The following is a 17,574-nucleotide window of genomic DNA, read 5'->3' as shown; positions in this document are numbered from 1 at the left end:
TACAAACCACATTTCTGAAAAATTTGGGACGTTTTGTTAAATGCAATAAAAGAAGAATCTGTGATTTGTTCATTCTCTTGAATATTTATTTAAAGAAATGATTTCCAGTGTTTTCACTGATCAACTGCATTGTATTTTGTAAATATAAAACATTAAGAATTTGATGCAGGCAACACACTCCAAAAAAGTTGGGAAAGAGGCAAAATCTGAGTAAATTTTTTTATAAAATGACAGAGTTCCACAATAAGTATCAAAATTGGTAACAGGTGAGGGTATCAAGATCGGGTATAAAAAGAGGATCCACCAAAATATCAGTGTTTACAAGTGGGTCACGGCTCACCAGTTTGTACCAAACTTCAGGAGAGAATTGTAATGCAAGATTGCAAATAATTCAGTCGTTTGTCTACTATTTATAATATTGTAAAAAGATTCAGGGAATCTGGATAGCTCTTAGTCTGTCACAGATTTGTTTGTTTGTTTATTTGTTTTTTTAACGTCAGTTCCCAAACCATTAAAAAAGTGTCTAAAGGTGATAGAACACAGGGGTAAACACACATCTGTCCCAACTTTTTTGGAGTGTGTTGCAGGCATCAAATGCTAAAAGCCTTTATATGTCCGAATTATAATAAAGTTGATAAATGAAAACACTGGAAATCTTTTCTTTCTACTTTTATCAGTTAAATAAAGATTCAAGAGAATTTTACAAAATGTAGAATGTAAAAAACTAAGATTTTTTAAAGTCAGTATAGTAAACTTTGTATTTATTATTTCTTTTAAAATTGTTACATTGAGCTTTGTATTTATTATTTATTTATTTTAAAAATGGTATAGTGAATTTTGTATTTATTATTTTCATTTGTTATGAACCTTTTTTTCATTTTTAAGTTCAGTGAACTTTGTATTTATTATTTTTATTTATTATGAATTTTATTTTTTATTTTAGTCAGTACAGTGAACTTTTTATTTATTTTAAAATTGTTAGTGAGTTTAGTATTTATTATTATTTATTTTAAAATCATTATAATGAGCTTAATATTTAATATTATGTATTTATTTTTAAAATGACAGTGAACTTTGTATTTATTATTTTTATTTATTATGAACTTTTATTTTAAAGTCAGTACTGTGAACTTTTTTTTTTTTTTTTAAATCATTATAGTGAGCTTTCTATTTAATATTTGTTTATTTTAAAAACAGTTTAGTGAACGTTGTAGTATTATGTTTTTATTTATTTTAAAAACAGTATAGTGAACATTGTATTTATTATTTTTTACTATTTTAAAATAGTCAGTATAGTACACTTTGTATTTTTTTTTTTTTTTTTTTTGTGTGCCAAGTGTTAAGCTTTGAGTGTGTCAAATTAATTACATTAGGGCATCAGGTGGTTTGATTAACTTGTTTTTAAATTGTTTTGTCTGTCAGAATCACTAAGTTTGTGCCATTTAATTTTCTGACGTTATGAAGGGTCACTTTACACCCATCCAGTAAATAAATTTTTGTTTCATTAGAATTCAGCACATTATAAACAGTACTATTTAAATGCATGTTACCAAATTGCCCCGCTGTTGCATAAACAAGTGGTCATTTGTTTGCAACAAGTTATTAATATTTCTCCAGGTAATGACTGAAATGTCAAAAAATGGAAGGAAAATAAAATATATAAGGTGTGTTTACAACTTCAAGATTTGTTTGGTTCATATTTGCCTTTGTATTTTTGGCCCTGTTTTCATCCCAGCACTGTTTTCTGCTTCACATAAGACACCCACACCAGTACAACACACTACCTGCCATTGCATTGCTAAAATGGTCCACAACACACATAATGTCTGGTCAGTGGGGGTCCCTTTTTATTGATGGATACATACACCCCTTTAACCACATATATACCAAGACAAAACCCTGTGCGTGTAAACTTTACATACCTCAACGGACACTCGGGTGGCGCAGCGGTTTAATATATTAAGTCATAAATGTCCGTGTCTGAAGGAGGGTCGGTTGGATGGGTTGCTTCTGGCTTCTGTTGCAATAAATGATTGCCTGGACTGATCGAAGCACCAACATGAGTGGTGGTGTATACACATAGAACATAGCGTGACTCTCTATATCTAATAAGGCTCTGTGTGTAAGCGGTGGCACATGCAAGTCTGCAGTACTCCATGGCCAGAACAGGGATGGTGCATACCAGGAATGAATTATACATATGGATTATACAAGTCAGATGCCAATACACTGTATATATCATCTACTGCCAAATACCATACCATGGCCTCCAAAGCCAAATGACCCTCTATCATGCATATTGTCTTCAAATAAATGACTGTCTACCATACATACCACCCCCTTCAGAGTGATTTGGCCCTCCACAATATATACCCTCCAATGTCAATCGTCCTTCCACCATACATACCCTCCACAGCCAAATGTCCCTCTAACATACATACTGTCTTCAGATAAATGGCCCTCCACCATACATACACCAATCAGCCATAACATTAAAACCACCTCCTTGTTTCTACACACATTGTCCATTTTATCGGCTTCACTGAGAATATAGACGCACTTTGTAGTTCTACAATTACTGACTGTAGTCCATCTGTTTCTCTGCATGCTTTATTAGCCCCCTTTCATGCTGTTCTTCAATGGTCAGGACCACCACAGAGCAGGTATTATTTAGGTGGTGGGTCATTCTCAGCACTGCACTGACACTGACATGGTGGTGGTGTGTTAGTGTGTGTTGTGCTGGTATGAGTGGATCAGACACAGCAGCGCTGCTGGAGTTTTTAAGTACCGTATCCACTCACTGTCCACTCTATTAGACACTACCTAGTCGGTACAACTTGTGGATGTAAAGTCAGAGACGATCGCTCATCTATTGCTGCTGTTTGAGTCGGTCATCTTCTAGACTTTTATCGGTGGTCACAGGACGCTGCCCACAAGGTGCAGGATAATTTTGGTTGGACTATTCTCAGTCCAGCAGTGACATTGAGATGTTTAAAAACATACTCACTCATACCAGCACAACACACACTAACGCACCAGCACCATGTCAGTGTCACTGCAGTGCTGAGAACCAAATAATACCTGCTCTGTAGTGGTCCTGTGGGGGTCCTGACCATTGAAGAACATCATGAAAGGGGGCTAACAAAGCATGCAGAGAAACAGATAGACTACAGTCAGTAATTGTAGAACTACAAAGTGCTTCTATATGGTCAGTGGAGCTGATAAAGTGGACAGTGAGTGTAGAAACAAGGAGGTGGTTTATCTATTTGTTCTGGTCAGGATTAGGGTATCTGTTTACTTCAGTCACCCGGGTGACAAAGTGGGCGGGAACACAGGCTTACGGTTTAGTGAACGGTTTGAGCCAATCAGGTGACAGAACGCACCTCTGACGTCTGAGTTAAAGTGAGAGAACCGTTATAAGAAGGTTGAGATTCGGGGGTTTATTATTTAATAAGGTCGGTTGCTGGCTTATGTATAAAGTCGAATTATTTTGTAGTATTGTACAGTAAGTAGCTGTGTGTAATGGCTGGATAGAGAGTAGAGCAGAATGCTACACTGCTCTGTGAGGTGAGTAATGTACTACACATTCTTCCCACGGCTCGGACTGACTCGGTTGCACAGAAAGCTCTAGTTAGCATATTAGCACGCTGCTAACTCAAAGTTACTATAGAAACCGAATTAAATATTAGCAAACGCTATTAGGCTAAACGAATTCGCTTGCTAATAAATAATGGTGTTTTTTTTTTTTTTTTTACATGTAACTACACTAGCTTGCATTTTTGCCGTTTGCTTTATGCTTTAACATTTATTTAACCCCTTATACGTTAATTAGTAGACAAAAACAAGACAGTAGTTTATTGTAGCTATTAGCATTATGATAAGGTTATGCAGTGCAGTTCATTCTGAATGAAGTCAACTGATTTTCCCATGTACGCTGCAGTTCAAGGTTTGCGATGCGCTTTCTGGACACGAGTGGCGCTGTTGAGCAGCATAGCATAAAGCATACATTTATTTACACTGTCCATTTAGAAGCACTTGTAGTTCTACAATTACTGACTGTAGTCCATCTGTTTCTCTGCATGCTTTGTTAGCCCTCTTTCATGCTGTTCTTCAATGGTCAGGACTCACAGGACCACCACAGAGTAGGTATTATTTAGGTGGTGGGTCATGCTCAGCGCTGCAGTGACACTGACCACTGGTGGTGGTGTGTTAGTGTGTGTTGTACTGGTATGAGTGGATAAGACACAGTAATGCTGATGGAGTTTTTAAACACCTCTGAGAATAGTCCACCAACCAAATATATCCAGCCAACAGCGCCCCGTAGGGAGCATCCTATGACCACTGATGAAGATGACCAACTTAAACAGCAGCAATAGGTGTGTGATCGTGTCTGACTTTACATCTACAAGGTGGACCAACTAGGTAGGACTGTCTTACAGAGTGGACACTGATTTAAAATCTCCAGCAGCGATGCTGTGTCTGAGTGTTGTCCACTCATACCAGCACAACACACACGAACACACCACCACCATGTCAGTGTCACTGCAGTGCTGAGAATGATCCACCACCTTGGAGAGTCCTGACCATTAAAGAACAGCATGAAAGGGGGGTAACAAAGCATGCAGAGAAACAGATGGACTACAGTCAGTAATTGTAGAACTACACAGTGTCTCTATATGGTAAGTGGAGCTGTTTTAATGTTGAAGCTGATCGATGTATTTATGCACCCTTTCCACTGCAGTGTATTCTAGTGTATTACACGTTTATAAATCATTGATCCCACATTTAGTGGTTGTTTCAATTGCCAAGTGACTTCTACTGTACCTTTCCAGGCTGTGCACCTACACGAATGATGATTGGCACATTTGTAGGGTAGGTACCGGAGGGGATTCCTCATAACTGATGCAATTACGACCTCTGGTTGGTTGATGGTGCCTGCACAGAGAAAAGGGATAATGAGATCAGTGCGTGCCCATTATGTGCAAATCTGATCCACATATAAACTCGCCTTGTACCGGTGTAAAGATGCAGTCGGTTACTGCATGTGTCTGAGGAAGGCGTGTGTTCGTCACGGCTATACTCGGCACGAAAGTGTAGTGCAATCGGGTAATTGGATATGACTAGATTGGGAGGAAAATTGGGGGAAAATACAAAAAAGTTGGTTACTTTTCTTGAGACAGGGACCAAGCATATAAAAAAGTGGGCAGATTGTTGATTGGTCAAATGTTTATTTGTTTATTAGGATTTTAACGTCATGTTTTTACACCTTGGTTACATTCATGACAGGAACGGTAGATACTCATTACACAAGATTAATCGATTCACAAGGTTATACTGTATCAAACACAGTCTTGGACAATTTAGTGTCTCCAATTCACCGCACTTGCATGTCTTTGGACTGTGGGAGGAAACCGGAACATCCGTAGGAAACCCACGCCGACACGGGGAGAACATGCAAACTCCACACAGAAAGGACCCGGACCGCCCCACCTGGGGATCGAACCCAGGACCTTCTTGCTGTGAGGCGACAGTGCTACCCGCTTAGCCACTGCGCCGCCCCGCTTGTTTATACTGTTTATACCGCATAGCTCCAACATATTTGAAATTCCTTTCATGGTAAAGGGCATGCACATGGTTTCCAGTTGTTTAAAGGCCAATACTAGGGTAAAAGCGCATTATTTGCGGACTCGCATGGCACAGGGTCTGATGCGCTAGCACATCACTCACTGTGGAGTGTTTGAATTTCAGCGAACTTGGCTGGGGTTCTCACAAACACTACGCAATCTCCAGGACAGGTCCAGGCACCTGCTCACAAATGAAAAGGGGGGGAAGGGGGGGGGGGTTGTCACATACAGCGTAGAGTGTCTTTCCATATGAAGTACAGCTCTGTGTAGGAACCCAACACTGGCAGGTGATAAGAAGCAACCACAGATTGGACATGTGTGAGATTGGTGGAGTGAGGTGTTGTGGCTTTCCTTGATCAGATCGGGGAGATAAAAGGAAACCCAGGGAACCCATATAAAACGTTATTGCAGCCATTATGTGTGGTTTGGTACTTAGGTACTGTGGTGGACATAGCCGTCCCTAGTTTTAGCAGTACCAAAAAGTCCAAATACCACTAGTAAACAACCCTCCTTGCCCATGAAAAGCATCAATGCTAGTCCTTTAAGAGCTGGAATGCCATTTAGTGTTGAGTGAGCGATTGAGGTCGTAGGCAACAGCTATATTTACCATGGCAGTAACATGATCTCTGGCATTCGGGTTCACTGTGCTCATGCAATCCTCCCTGGTCTTCTCACTCTGGGGCCGAAGCCTCCAAAGCAGCACCCTGTCTAGCTGCAGAAAGCAGCACTGGTGAGCCTCAATTCCATTTTAAAATATTATATATTTTTTAAAATCTGATGCGCTTGGGATAATCCTATCATTTCGATATGATCTGTACGATGCGCGTGTGTATATGTTGTTATGTTGTTTACATTTGACACCTGTATTACATTGTCATATAGGAATAGCCTACATTTGTTTTGCTGTGTTTTTTTTTTTAGTTGTGCCACACATGGTCCGACATGTGAATTTGTAAACATGCCGAGTCAAGTTTTACTGGCTGGACTTGTATATTGCTTTGGCTAAGTGGTAAATAATTAATTATATAGAATACATACAATCAGAATCAGGGCAATTTTTGGATTTAGTGGTTTTGCATTGATAAACATTGCTGTTTTTGTTTCTTTATTTGTCTAAGTTTGAGCAATGAGAGTCGGATCTGTGATGTAAAAAACTGCCAGCGCTGTTTTTCCATTGGCTGGAACTAAGAGAACGGCTCTACTTGCAGCAGGTACCTATTACATAACACCTATCTTATAGCAGAGTATATAGCACATACGTGATACTCGGGCTCCAGTAACGCTGATCACATCATAAAAACGGAATTGCATTCGGCTTGTGGAAAGGCATTTTGTCATGCTGGTTTTGCTATGCACTCCTTTCTAGGGTGGATTAATCTACTGGTTAGGAGTAGCAAAGCAAGCCGCTCAGGTGGCGCAGTGGTAAAAACACACGCTGGAACCAGAGCTGGGATCTCGAATGCATCGTATCTAATCTCATCTCTGCCTGCCGGCTAAGGCTGAGCGGCCACATGAACGACGATCGGCCTGTTGTTCAGATTTGGGCGGGACTAAGACGGATGGGGTCTCTCTCCCATGACTGGTGCAATTACGACCTCTGCTGGCTGATTGATGGCGCCTGCACAGAGATGAGAAAAGAGTGCTCTCAGGGTGTGTCTCTCCATACACAACGCTGAGCTGCACTTCACTCGTCAAAGTGCAGGTAATAAAATGCATACGGCATGCTGCCCACGTGTCGGAGGGGGCGTAAGTTAGCTTCGTTCTCCTCAGTCAGAGCGGGGATCGGCATTTGTGGAGAGGAAGCATGACGCAATTGGATATTGCCCATATCGGGCAATTGGACGCGCTAAAAAAAAAAGGGGAGAAAATGCATAAAGAAAAATATTTTAAAAAAGAGTAGCAAATAAATACGCAGTAAGATACCTATATTTCTTAGAAAGTTGGTGACAGGGCGATCGAGTGGCATTGCAGTGAATTGTGCTAGCCACCTATTGCTGGTATCCAGGGTTCGAATCCCCAGCAGTGCTATCGGCTGGTCGGGCGTCTACATAGAAACATAGTGGCCAGGTGTGAAGGGGGTGGATCGCCGCCCTGTCCGGTGTGTGTTACTGCATTTTGCCTTGTAATTCCAAGGGAAACAGGACCCTCCCTGACACACTGGTAAACAATGATAATGAAATAAAATAATAAAAGAAGTGAGGATACTTTTTAACTTTTTTTTACCCTGTTCTTCAATGGTCAGGACCCCCACAGGACCACTACAGAGCAGGTATTATTTAGCAGGTGGATCATTCTCAGCACTGCAGTGACACTGACATGGTGGTGGTGTGTTAGTGTGTGTTGTGCTGGTATGAGTGGATCAGACACAGCAGTGCTGCTGGAGTTTTAAATACCGTGTCCACTCACTGTCCACTCTATTAGACACTCCTACCTAGTTGGTCCACCTTGTAGATGTAAAGTCAGAGACGATCGCTCATCTATTGCTGCTGCTCGAGTTGGTCATCGGGGCACTGTTGGCTGGATGTTTTTTTTGGTTGGTGGACTATTCTCAGTCCAGCAGTGACAATGAGGTGTTTAAAATCTCCACTCATACCAGCACAACACACACTAACACTCCACCACCATGTCAGTGTCACTGTAGTGCCCTGAATGATCCACCACCTAAATAATACCTGCTCTGTAGTGGTCCTGTGGGGGTCCTGACCATTGAAGAACAGAGTAAAAGGAGGTTAAAAAAGTATGTAGAGAAACAGATGAACTACAGTCAGTAATTGTAGAACTACAAAGTGCTTCTATTTGGTAAGTGGAGCTGATAAAATGGACAGTGAGTATAGAAACAAGAAGGTGGTTTTAATGTTATGGTTGAATGTTATGGTATATATATATATATATCTCACTGGGACCAATGCGGTAACACATCCCAGACAGGGCGCCATTCCACCGCTGGACCTAGGCAATCACCCTCAGATGGAGCCAATCATGTCTGTGTATAAACTCCTGACTAGTCGATAGCACCGCTGGGGATTCAAACCCTGGATTCCAGAGGTAGTGGGCAAGCATAATATACTCCCCAGATGTCCAAGCTAAGAGGTTCATGTATGAAAGTGTAATGAAGACCCTTTAGGAACTTCTACATTTAATTGGATGAGAGTTCAAACCCAACCAGATTACACGTAATGCTTTACAGTCAGTTCTAGAAGATCCAGGAAATGGAACTAAAATGAAATTAGTCATTATTAAGATTTTCATTTCATAGTTTTTTGATAGTAAAGCTTGAGGTTTAGATGAGAAGGGTCTCATACCAGTCTGCCACTGGTTAGAGGGTAGCACTAAGGCGTCAGTTTGGCCATGGTGGACACAGAGCTCTTATCTGCTCAGATTTCAGGGTAAATATAGATGTGCTCTAGACTTCAGCTTAAGTACCAGACACACTGGACACAAGCATGTTGGGTATAACTGCCCCTTAGTTTTGAAATAAAAAATGATTATTTTATTTCTTTATTATAGCCATGCTGGGGTATTTTAGTTTTATAAGCCATTACTGTGACTACTCAACTATGTATCAAAGATAAGATATTTAATGTTTTGACTGATTAACTTTATTGTTTTCTGTATATACTCTCATTATAAACGTATAAGTATTGCATCATAAGCTGCAATACAGCAGACATGTTGCCTGTTCTGGAATTGTGAAATATGGACAACAATTATTGTGGTTTTGAAAGTGAAGGGCTTTTTTATTTTTGGATCCTTGATAGAGTATATTACACCGCATACAGCTCCACACATTCTCACTAGGAAACGTCTGGACTGCAGGCTGTCCAGTCTAGTACCTGTACATTCATACTACCAAGCAGCATGTGTAGAATAGGGTTTGACATCATCTGAAACAAGCAGGAACAATTTGTTATCTAGATGGCAGCAAATGGTGCTTTAAAACATCTATGTACACTGATTAGCCATAACTTAAAACCACCTCCTTGTTTCTACACTCACTGTCCATTTAATCAGCACTTATCAATTGTAGTTCTACAATTACTGACTGTAGTCCATCTGTTTCTCTACATGCTGTGTTAGCCCCCTTTCATGCTGTTCTTCAATGGTCAGGACCCCCCACAGGACCCCTACAGAGCAGGTATTATTTAGATGGTGGATCGTTCTCAGCACTGCACTGACACTGACATGGTGGTGGTGTGTTAGTGTGTGTTGTGCTGGTATGATATGTGCTAGAGTTTTTAAACACCTCACTGTCACTGCTGGACTGAGAATAGTCCACCAACCAAAAATATCCAGCCAACAGCGCCACATGGGCAGCGTCCTGTGACCAGTGATGAAGGTCTACAAGATGACCAACTCAAACAGCAGCAATAGATGAGGGATCGTCTCTGACTTTACATCTACAAGGTGGACCAACTAGGTAGGAGTGTCTAATAGAGTGGACAGTGAGTGGACACTATTTAAAAACTCCAGCAGCATTGCTGTGTCTAATATCTCATACCAGCACAACACACACTAACACACCACCACCATGTCAGTGTCACTGCAGTGCTGAGAATGATCCACCACCTAAATAATACCTGCTCTGTAGTGGTCCTGTGGGGGTCCTGACCATTGAAGAACAGCATTAAAGCAGGCTAACAAAGTATGTAGAGAAACAGATGGACTACAGTCAGTAATTGTAGAACTACAAAGTGTTTCTATATGATAAGTGGAGCTGATAAAATGGACAGTGAGTGTAGAAACAAGCTTGGTGAATCAGCTTGGGTTCGATTTGCGAGCACCATAGTAACTGCCTGCATGTCTCCATCATGTCGGTTACTCTTTGTTTACTTTGGAAAGGACACCAACTAAATGTGGCTTGACAAAGGCTGCCCAGCGTCGTGTGGGTTCTCGTCTGTAGCGCGTGTTTGTGGTTTGGCCGTGCCACGTGCTTTGGACCGCCTCCACTGCTGCCTACCCCACATCTCAGCGCTGAATTATTGATGCCTCTACGGACCGCACTAAGAGAACAGTAGCAGGAGCAACGAATGCAAATGTGTACGCGTGATCGCGAGCAGTTAAAGAAATAGGAGCTTTCTCCCGAACCCAACACGCACCATCAACAACACCAGATACTTTTATTTATTCAGATGTCGCAGTGCCCCGTGAACCGGAGCCTGCTTCACCATGAGAACGCACTCGACCACCTTCACATGCGGCTCTGCTGCGGAGACTCATGTTACACAGACACACAGCAGAGTCTGCAGTGCACAGCCTGGTCTAACTGCCTAGCACTGGACCTTCCAGGAAGAATGTGGGAGGAACTTGGTGCAATAGGCTTACACAATGTGCTAAGCAAATGTTTACCATTTTAAGCAGGGATTATACTTGACACCAGAGCTGGGTAATGCGCCATTATGTACCACTTTATTACTGAATTGTTTAAACAGCAGTTTAGCTAACTCATTGGATTCACTGATCTTACCTGTGGTACATACTTTCACAAATCAGTGCTACTTCGACAGACCCCATCCGGCTTAGTCCCATCCATATCTGAACAACAGGCCAATCGTTGTTCATGTGGCCGCTCAGCCGGCAAGGCAGAGCCGAGATTCGATACGATGTACGGCCCTCGATCCCTGCTCCGATTGAGGAGAACGAATCCGACACGTGGGCAGCATGCCGTATGCATCTTATCACCTACACTTTTTGACGAGTGCAGTGCAGCTCAGCACTGTGTACGGAGAGCCACACCCTGAGAGCACTCTTTTTTTTCATCTCTGTGCAGGCGGCATCAATCAGCCAGCAGAGGTCGTAATTGCACCAGTCATGAGAGAGAGACCCCATCCGGCTTAGTCCCGCTCATATCTGAACAACAGGCCGATCGTCGTTCATGTTGCCGCTCGATACGATGTATTCGAGATCCCAGCTCTGGTTCCAGCGTGTGTTTTTACAGCTGCGCCCCCTGAGCGGCATCATTGCGGGTATTATCAGTAGTACCAGAGTAAGCTCTGTGTTTTTGTTAATGAATAAAGACCTATAAATATTACACTGTTTTGGTGTGTCCACCTGCTACTCTGCTGCCATCCGGTAGCTGTTGGCTGGCACTCAGTTTCTTCTCAACACTAATTTAAGAAAGAATAAAGCCGCTCAGGTGGCGCAGCGGTAAAATACACTAGCACACCAGAGCTGAGATTTCGAATACATCGTAAGGGGACAGCTGTAGCCTAGTGGTAATGTACTGGTTTAGTAATTAGAAGGTTGCTGGTCAAGCTCCACCACTTTCAGCTTGCCACTGTTGGACCCTTGAGCAAGGCCCTTAACCCTCAATTGCTTAGATTGTGTACTGTCACTGTAACTGAACTGTAAGTCGCTTTGGATAAAAGCGTCCACTAAATGCCGAATATGTAAACGTATCGAATCTCAGCTCTGCCATCCGACTGGGCTGGGCGGCCACATGAACAACGATTGGCTGTTGTTTAGGGTGGCATGAGCCAGACTGGTGCAGTTACGACCTCTGCTGGCTGATTGAGGAATAATGCTGATCAGGGTGTGGCTCTCCATGCACAAGGCTGATCGGCATATGAACTCGCCTCGTGCAGGTGAAAAGAGGCAGTCGGTACTGCACACGTGTCGGAGGGGGCGTGTGTCAGTTGCGAAGCTCCTCAGTCAGAAGTGGAGGGTTGTATCATTAGACGTGAAGCGGGACACAATTAGGGTAATCGGATATGACTAAATTAGGGGGAAAACTTGGCGGGAAAATTCAGAGGAAAAAAAATCTCAGCTGTGTTATCGGCCGACTGGCCAGGCGTCTGCACAGACATGATTGGCTATGTCTAAGGAACTTGAAAACCTGCGCCCAGTGATGGATTACCGCCCCGTCCAGGGTATGCCCTTCCTGACGCAACTCTTATTTTTATTCAGGTCTAGGGTGGGCACTGAGCACAAACAAACAAGTGCATGTCTCAGTGGCTAGACTATTTCAGCTACCCCCACTGCTATGCCACGCAAATGCCCCCAGCAAGGGTTTAGTAAATGTGTTGCAGTCTGAGCTTTATGCTAATTACTATTATTCTTATTATTTTGCAGTCGATGCATCCTGCCACCGTCCCATCTCCGACCCAGCTCCCAGCATGTCTCGCGTCTCCTCCACTGCCAAGCGCTACGCTGGCTCCTCCTATACCAGCCACTACAGCTCCTACGGCTCCTCCCTGACCCCCTCGCTCGGGACTTACGATCGAGACAAGCTCCCCTACAAATCCCCTTCAACGACCTACTCCCCGTCCAGCTACCTGAGCTCGAGCGGCAGCCGCACAAGGAACTACAGTGCCTCGTCAGAGCCCGAGCGCGGGCGCACGATCCCACGCGCCGACCTTCTGGGCGGACGCCGCAGCGAGAGCCTGAGCCGCACACCGTTCAAAAGCTACAGTTCTGGACTCAACGGCGGCTCAACCTACTCGTCCTACAACTACACGCCGGCACGGTCAAGCTACCTCCCCACCTCTCCCGTGTCGTCTAGCGTCTCCCTGAGCCGGAGGAAGTCCGTCAGCCAGAGCGACCTGACGCGGGAGCTGTCCACGCTGGCACTGAACGATGCCTCCAGCAGCAGCAGTAGCAGGACTTACAGGAGCAGGACAAGCGATGCCAAAGCAGCAGAGTCCTACAGCAGCAGCAGCAGCAGCTTGCGCTCAGGTTTTGGGATGTCGCGCAGCTGTACTCAGGAGGCCCTGAGCAGCAACAGCGGTCGCTTTTACGCGGCTAATGGACGCTCCAGCTCGCCCCTTCAGGAGGAGTCAGTAAGACACGTAAGTTAGTACTTGTGTTCATATTGCTGAGTGGATTTACATGCCGTAGGTTGTTTCTTACATTTACTTTGACTTTTATTTAATTGCAGACAGGATGAACCTGAGATATTTCATGTTTTATCTGCTCAACTTCATTTCATTTATTAATAAACATCCATTCCTGCATTTCAGGCCTGCAACACATTCCAAAAAATGTTGGGACAGTAAAGCATTTACCTTTTTGTAATGTTGCCATTCCTTTTCACCACACTTAAGACATTTTGGCACCAAGGATACCAAGTGATTTAGTGTTTCAGCTTTTACTTTGTACCATTCTTCCTGCAAACACGTCTTAAGATGTGCAACAATATGGGGTCGTTGTTGACACAGTACCCGTACCCTCTTCTTCCGCAGCCATGCCTTTGTAATGTGTGCAGCATGTGGTGCAAAAGGAAAAGATGACATCCTGAAGGCAGCACATGTTGCTCTAAGATCTCAATGTACTTTTCTGCATTAATGCTGCCATCACAGAAGTGTAAATGACCTTCACCAAGGGCACTGACACAACCACATACCATGACAGACCCTGGCTTTTGGACTTGTTTCTTATAACAGTCTGGTAGTTCTTTTTGTCTTTGGTCCGGAGCACACGGCATCCATTTTTTCCAGATAAGACCTGAAACGCTGATTCATATGACCACAATACACTGTGTGATGGTCCATCCTAGATGCCTCTGAGCCCAGAGAAGTTGACGCCACTTCTGGACATGGTTAACATAAGGCTTCTTTTCTGCACAGTAAAGTTTTAAGTGGCATTTGTGCATGTAACTCTGTATTGTAGTGCTTGACAAAGGTTTGCCAAAGTAATCCCTCACCCATGTGGTTATATCAGCTGTTGTTGAACATTTTAAACATTTCAATAATTTTCTCACACATTTGATCATCTTTGCTCATCAGAGACTCCTTTCCTGGATGCTGCTTTTGTACCAAACCATGATTACAATCACCTGTTTGGAATCACATCATTATTCAGTTTTTCCACCTCATTACTAGCCCTGAATTGCCCCCGTCCCAACTTTTTTGGGAATGTGTTGCAGACCTGAAATGCAGGAATGTATGTTTATTAACAAATGAATGAAGTTGAGCAGATTAAACATGAAATATCTCAGGTTCATCCTGTCTGCAATCAGATAAAAGTCAAAGTAAATGTAAGGAAACTACCTCTGTGGTAGTAAGTAGCGCATAAGACTGTTGTAACACCCGATTGCTTGCCAAGGAGTGTGTGTCGGAGAGAGAATCACTAAGTGTGTGAGGGGGATTCATGCTTTTGAGGTGCCAGGAGTCTGGTAAGAACTGAGACATGGATGAATGCAGCGAACATCCTTGAGGAAAACCTCCTCTAGAGCTCCTCTGGATTTGAGACAGTCCATGCATGAGTGCACTTATCAACTAACAGTATGCAGAATGTAGGCGCTATACACTTGTGTACTGGCTTAAATGGTAGAACAGATGAGAAATGCAAGTATTGCACTAGTTGTCAAAGATTTATTGAATAAACGGAGATAAGGTTAGAACGCTGGTGGTCTTGTTTTGTTCTTTGGATTTTTCTTGGATGTACTTACTGGAGATGTGTTTTGTGGGCCAACAAAGGATCCTGTCAGATAAAAATTGATGACAGGGCTCCTCCATTGAAACTGAGCAGACTTTACATTTCCAGCAACAACATGCTTTGCTGATTTAGCTGATGTTTTTATAAAGAAGAATATTTTATGGTTATTTTGTGAACTGGAGCTTGGATATTGCTGTTCTTGTTAAATCCTGATGAACGGTTTAGAAACATTTGATTCACTATATTGCCAAAAGTATTCACTCACCCATCCAAATCATTGAATTCAGGTGTTCCAATCACTTCCATGGCCACAGGTGTATAAAACCAATCACCTTGGCATGCAGACTGCTTCTACAAACATTTGTGAAAGAATGGGTCGCTCTCAGGAGCTCGGTGAATTCCAGCGTGGTACCGTGATAGGATGCCACCTGTGCAACAAGTCCAGTCGTGAATTTTCCAGTCATGAAGTGGTAGACCAGGTTAAATGACATAGCGGGGTCAGCGGATGCTGAGGCGCATAGTGCGCAGAGGTCCCAACTTTCTGCAGAGTCAATCGCTACAGACCTCCAAACTTCATGTGGCCTTCAGATTAGCTCAAGAACAGTGTGTAGAGAGCTTCATGGAATGGGTTTCCATGGCCGAGCAGCTGCATCCAAGCCCTACATCACCAAGCGCAATGCAAAGCGTCGGATGCAGTGGTGTAAAGCACGCCGCCACTGGAATCTAGAGCAGTAGAGACGTGTTCTCTGGAGTGACGAATCACGCTTCTCCGTCTGGCAATCCGATGGACGAGTCTGGGTTTGGCGGTTGCCAGGAGAACGGTACTTGTCTGACTGCATTGTGCCGAGTGTAAAGTTTGGTGGAGGGGGGATTATGGTGTGGGGTTGTTCTTCAGGAGTTGGACTCGGCCCCTTAGTTCCAGTGAAAGGAACTCTTAATGCTTCAGCATACCAAGAGATTTTGGACAATTTCACGCTCCCAACTTTGTAGGAACGGTTTGGGGATGGCCCCTTCCTGTTCCAACATGACTGCACATCAGTGCACAAAGCAAGGTCCATAAAGACATGGATGAGCGAGTTTGGTGTCCTGACCTTAACCCGATAGAACACCTTTGGGATGAATTAGAGCGGAGACTGTGAGCCAGGCCTTCTCATCCAACATCAGTGTCTGACCTCACAAATGCGCTTCTGGAAGAATGGTCAAACATTCCCATAAACACACTCCAAACCCTTGTGGAAAGCCTTCCCAGAAGAGTTGAAGCTGTTATAGCTGCAAAGGGTGGGTCGACATCATATTAAACACTATGGATTAAAAATGGACGTCACTCAAGTTCATATGCATGTGAAGGCAGACGAGCGAATACTTTTGGCAATATAGTGTATGTTACTTGACTTGTCGCAATAGCAAAAGGCCAACCGGTCAAATGAATCCTATTTTCTCCAAGATCATGTGGACAGCCGGACAGGTAGTTACTCATTACACAAGATTCATCAGTTCAAGTCTTTAACATCAAACACAGTCATGGACAATTTTTTATCTCCAATTAACCTCCCTTGCATGTCGTTGGACTGTGGGAGGAGCAGAGATTCTGCTACGATTTGGCTCATATCAAAGTCATTCAGAATTAGATTTATGTTTTTATTTAGGGTGGGCACAGTAAAACATTACTTTAGTGTTAAATATTTAACACCTACCCAGTGTTAAATCACTTCATCTATTTCGTGTTATTTTGAGAGGTACAACAGTGCCCTTCTTAATTCTGTCTGTCTGTGCACATACACCGATCAGCCATATCATTAAAACCACCTCCTTGTTTCTACACTCACTGTCCATTTTATCAGCTCCACTTACCATATAGGAGCACTTTGTAGTTCTACAATTACTTATTGTAGTCCATCTGTTTCTCTGCATGCTTTGTTCGCCCCCTTTCATGCTGTTCTTCAATGGTCAGGACCCCCCACAGGACCACCACAGCGTAGGTATTATTTGGGTGGTGGATCATTCTCAGCACTGCAGTGACACTGACATTGTGGTGGTGTGTTAGTGTGTGTTGTGCTGGTATGAGTGGACAAGACACAGCAGCGCTACTGGAGTTTTTAAACACCTCCTCCCACCCGTCACTGCTGGACTGAGAATAGTCCACCAACCAAAGATATCCAGCCGACAGCGCCCCGTGGGCAGCGTCCTGTGACCACTGATGAAGGTCTAGAAGATGACCAACTCAAACCAGCAGCAATAGATGAGCGTGGACCTACTAGGTAGGAGTGTGTAATCGAGTGGACAGTAAGTGGACACGGTATTTCAAAACTCCAGGAGCGCTGCTGTGTCTGATCCACTCATACCAGCACAACACACACTAACACACCACCACCATGTCAGTGTCACTGCAGTGCTGAGAATGATCCACCACCTAAATAATACCTGCTCTGTGACCATTGAAGAACAGGGTGAAAGCAGGCTAATAAGTATGTTAAGAAACAGATGGACTACAGTCAGTAATTGTAGAACTACAAAGTGCTTCTATATGGTAAGTAGAGCTGATAAGCGGGTACAGTGCGCTCGAGAGTGAGCTCGTGTG

At 43.4% G+C, this 17,574-nt stretch overlaps 1 protein-coding gene across 3 annotated transcripts in view; it reads left to right on the top strand.

Moving 5' to 3' along the window:
* Positions 1 to 3,462: 3,462 nt before the first annotated feature.
* The window catches only part of usp2a (ubiquitin specific peptidase 2a), a 32,651-nt gene continuing 18,539 nt past the window's right edge, over positions 3,463 to 17,574 (top strand). For 2 of the 3 annotated variants that reach the window (XM_063016850.1, XM_063016849.1), the window contains exons 1-3: positions 3,463 to 3,567; positions 6,743 to 6,835; positions 12,693 to 13,408. In XM_063016850.1, the coding sequence (XP_062872920.1) occupies positions 12,737 to 13,408 (672 nt within the window). In that variant the 5' untranslated portion in view covers positions 3,463 to 3,567; positions 6,743 to 6,835; positions 12,693 to 12,736. The remainder of the gene's footprint in view (positions 3,568 to 6,742; positions 6,836 to 12,692; positions 13,409 to 17,574) is intronic. The other variant, XM_063016851.1, reaches the window with a different exon arrangement.

The sequence above is a fragment of the Trichomycterus rosablanca genome, chromosome 20, assembly GCF_030014385.1.
Source record: "Trichomycterus rosablanca isolate fTriRos1 chromosome 20, fTriRos1.hap1, whole genome shotgun sequence".
NCBI lineage: Eukaryota > Metazoa > Chordata > Actinopteri > Siluriformes > Trichomycteridae > Trichomycterus > Trichomycterus rosablanca.
Note: the sequence above shows the minus strand (reverse complement) of the source record. Positions and strands in the feature narration are given on the sequence as shown.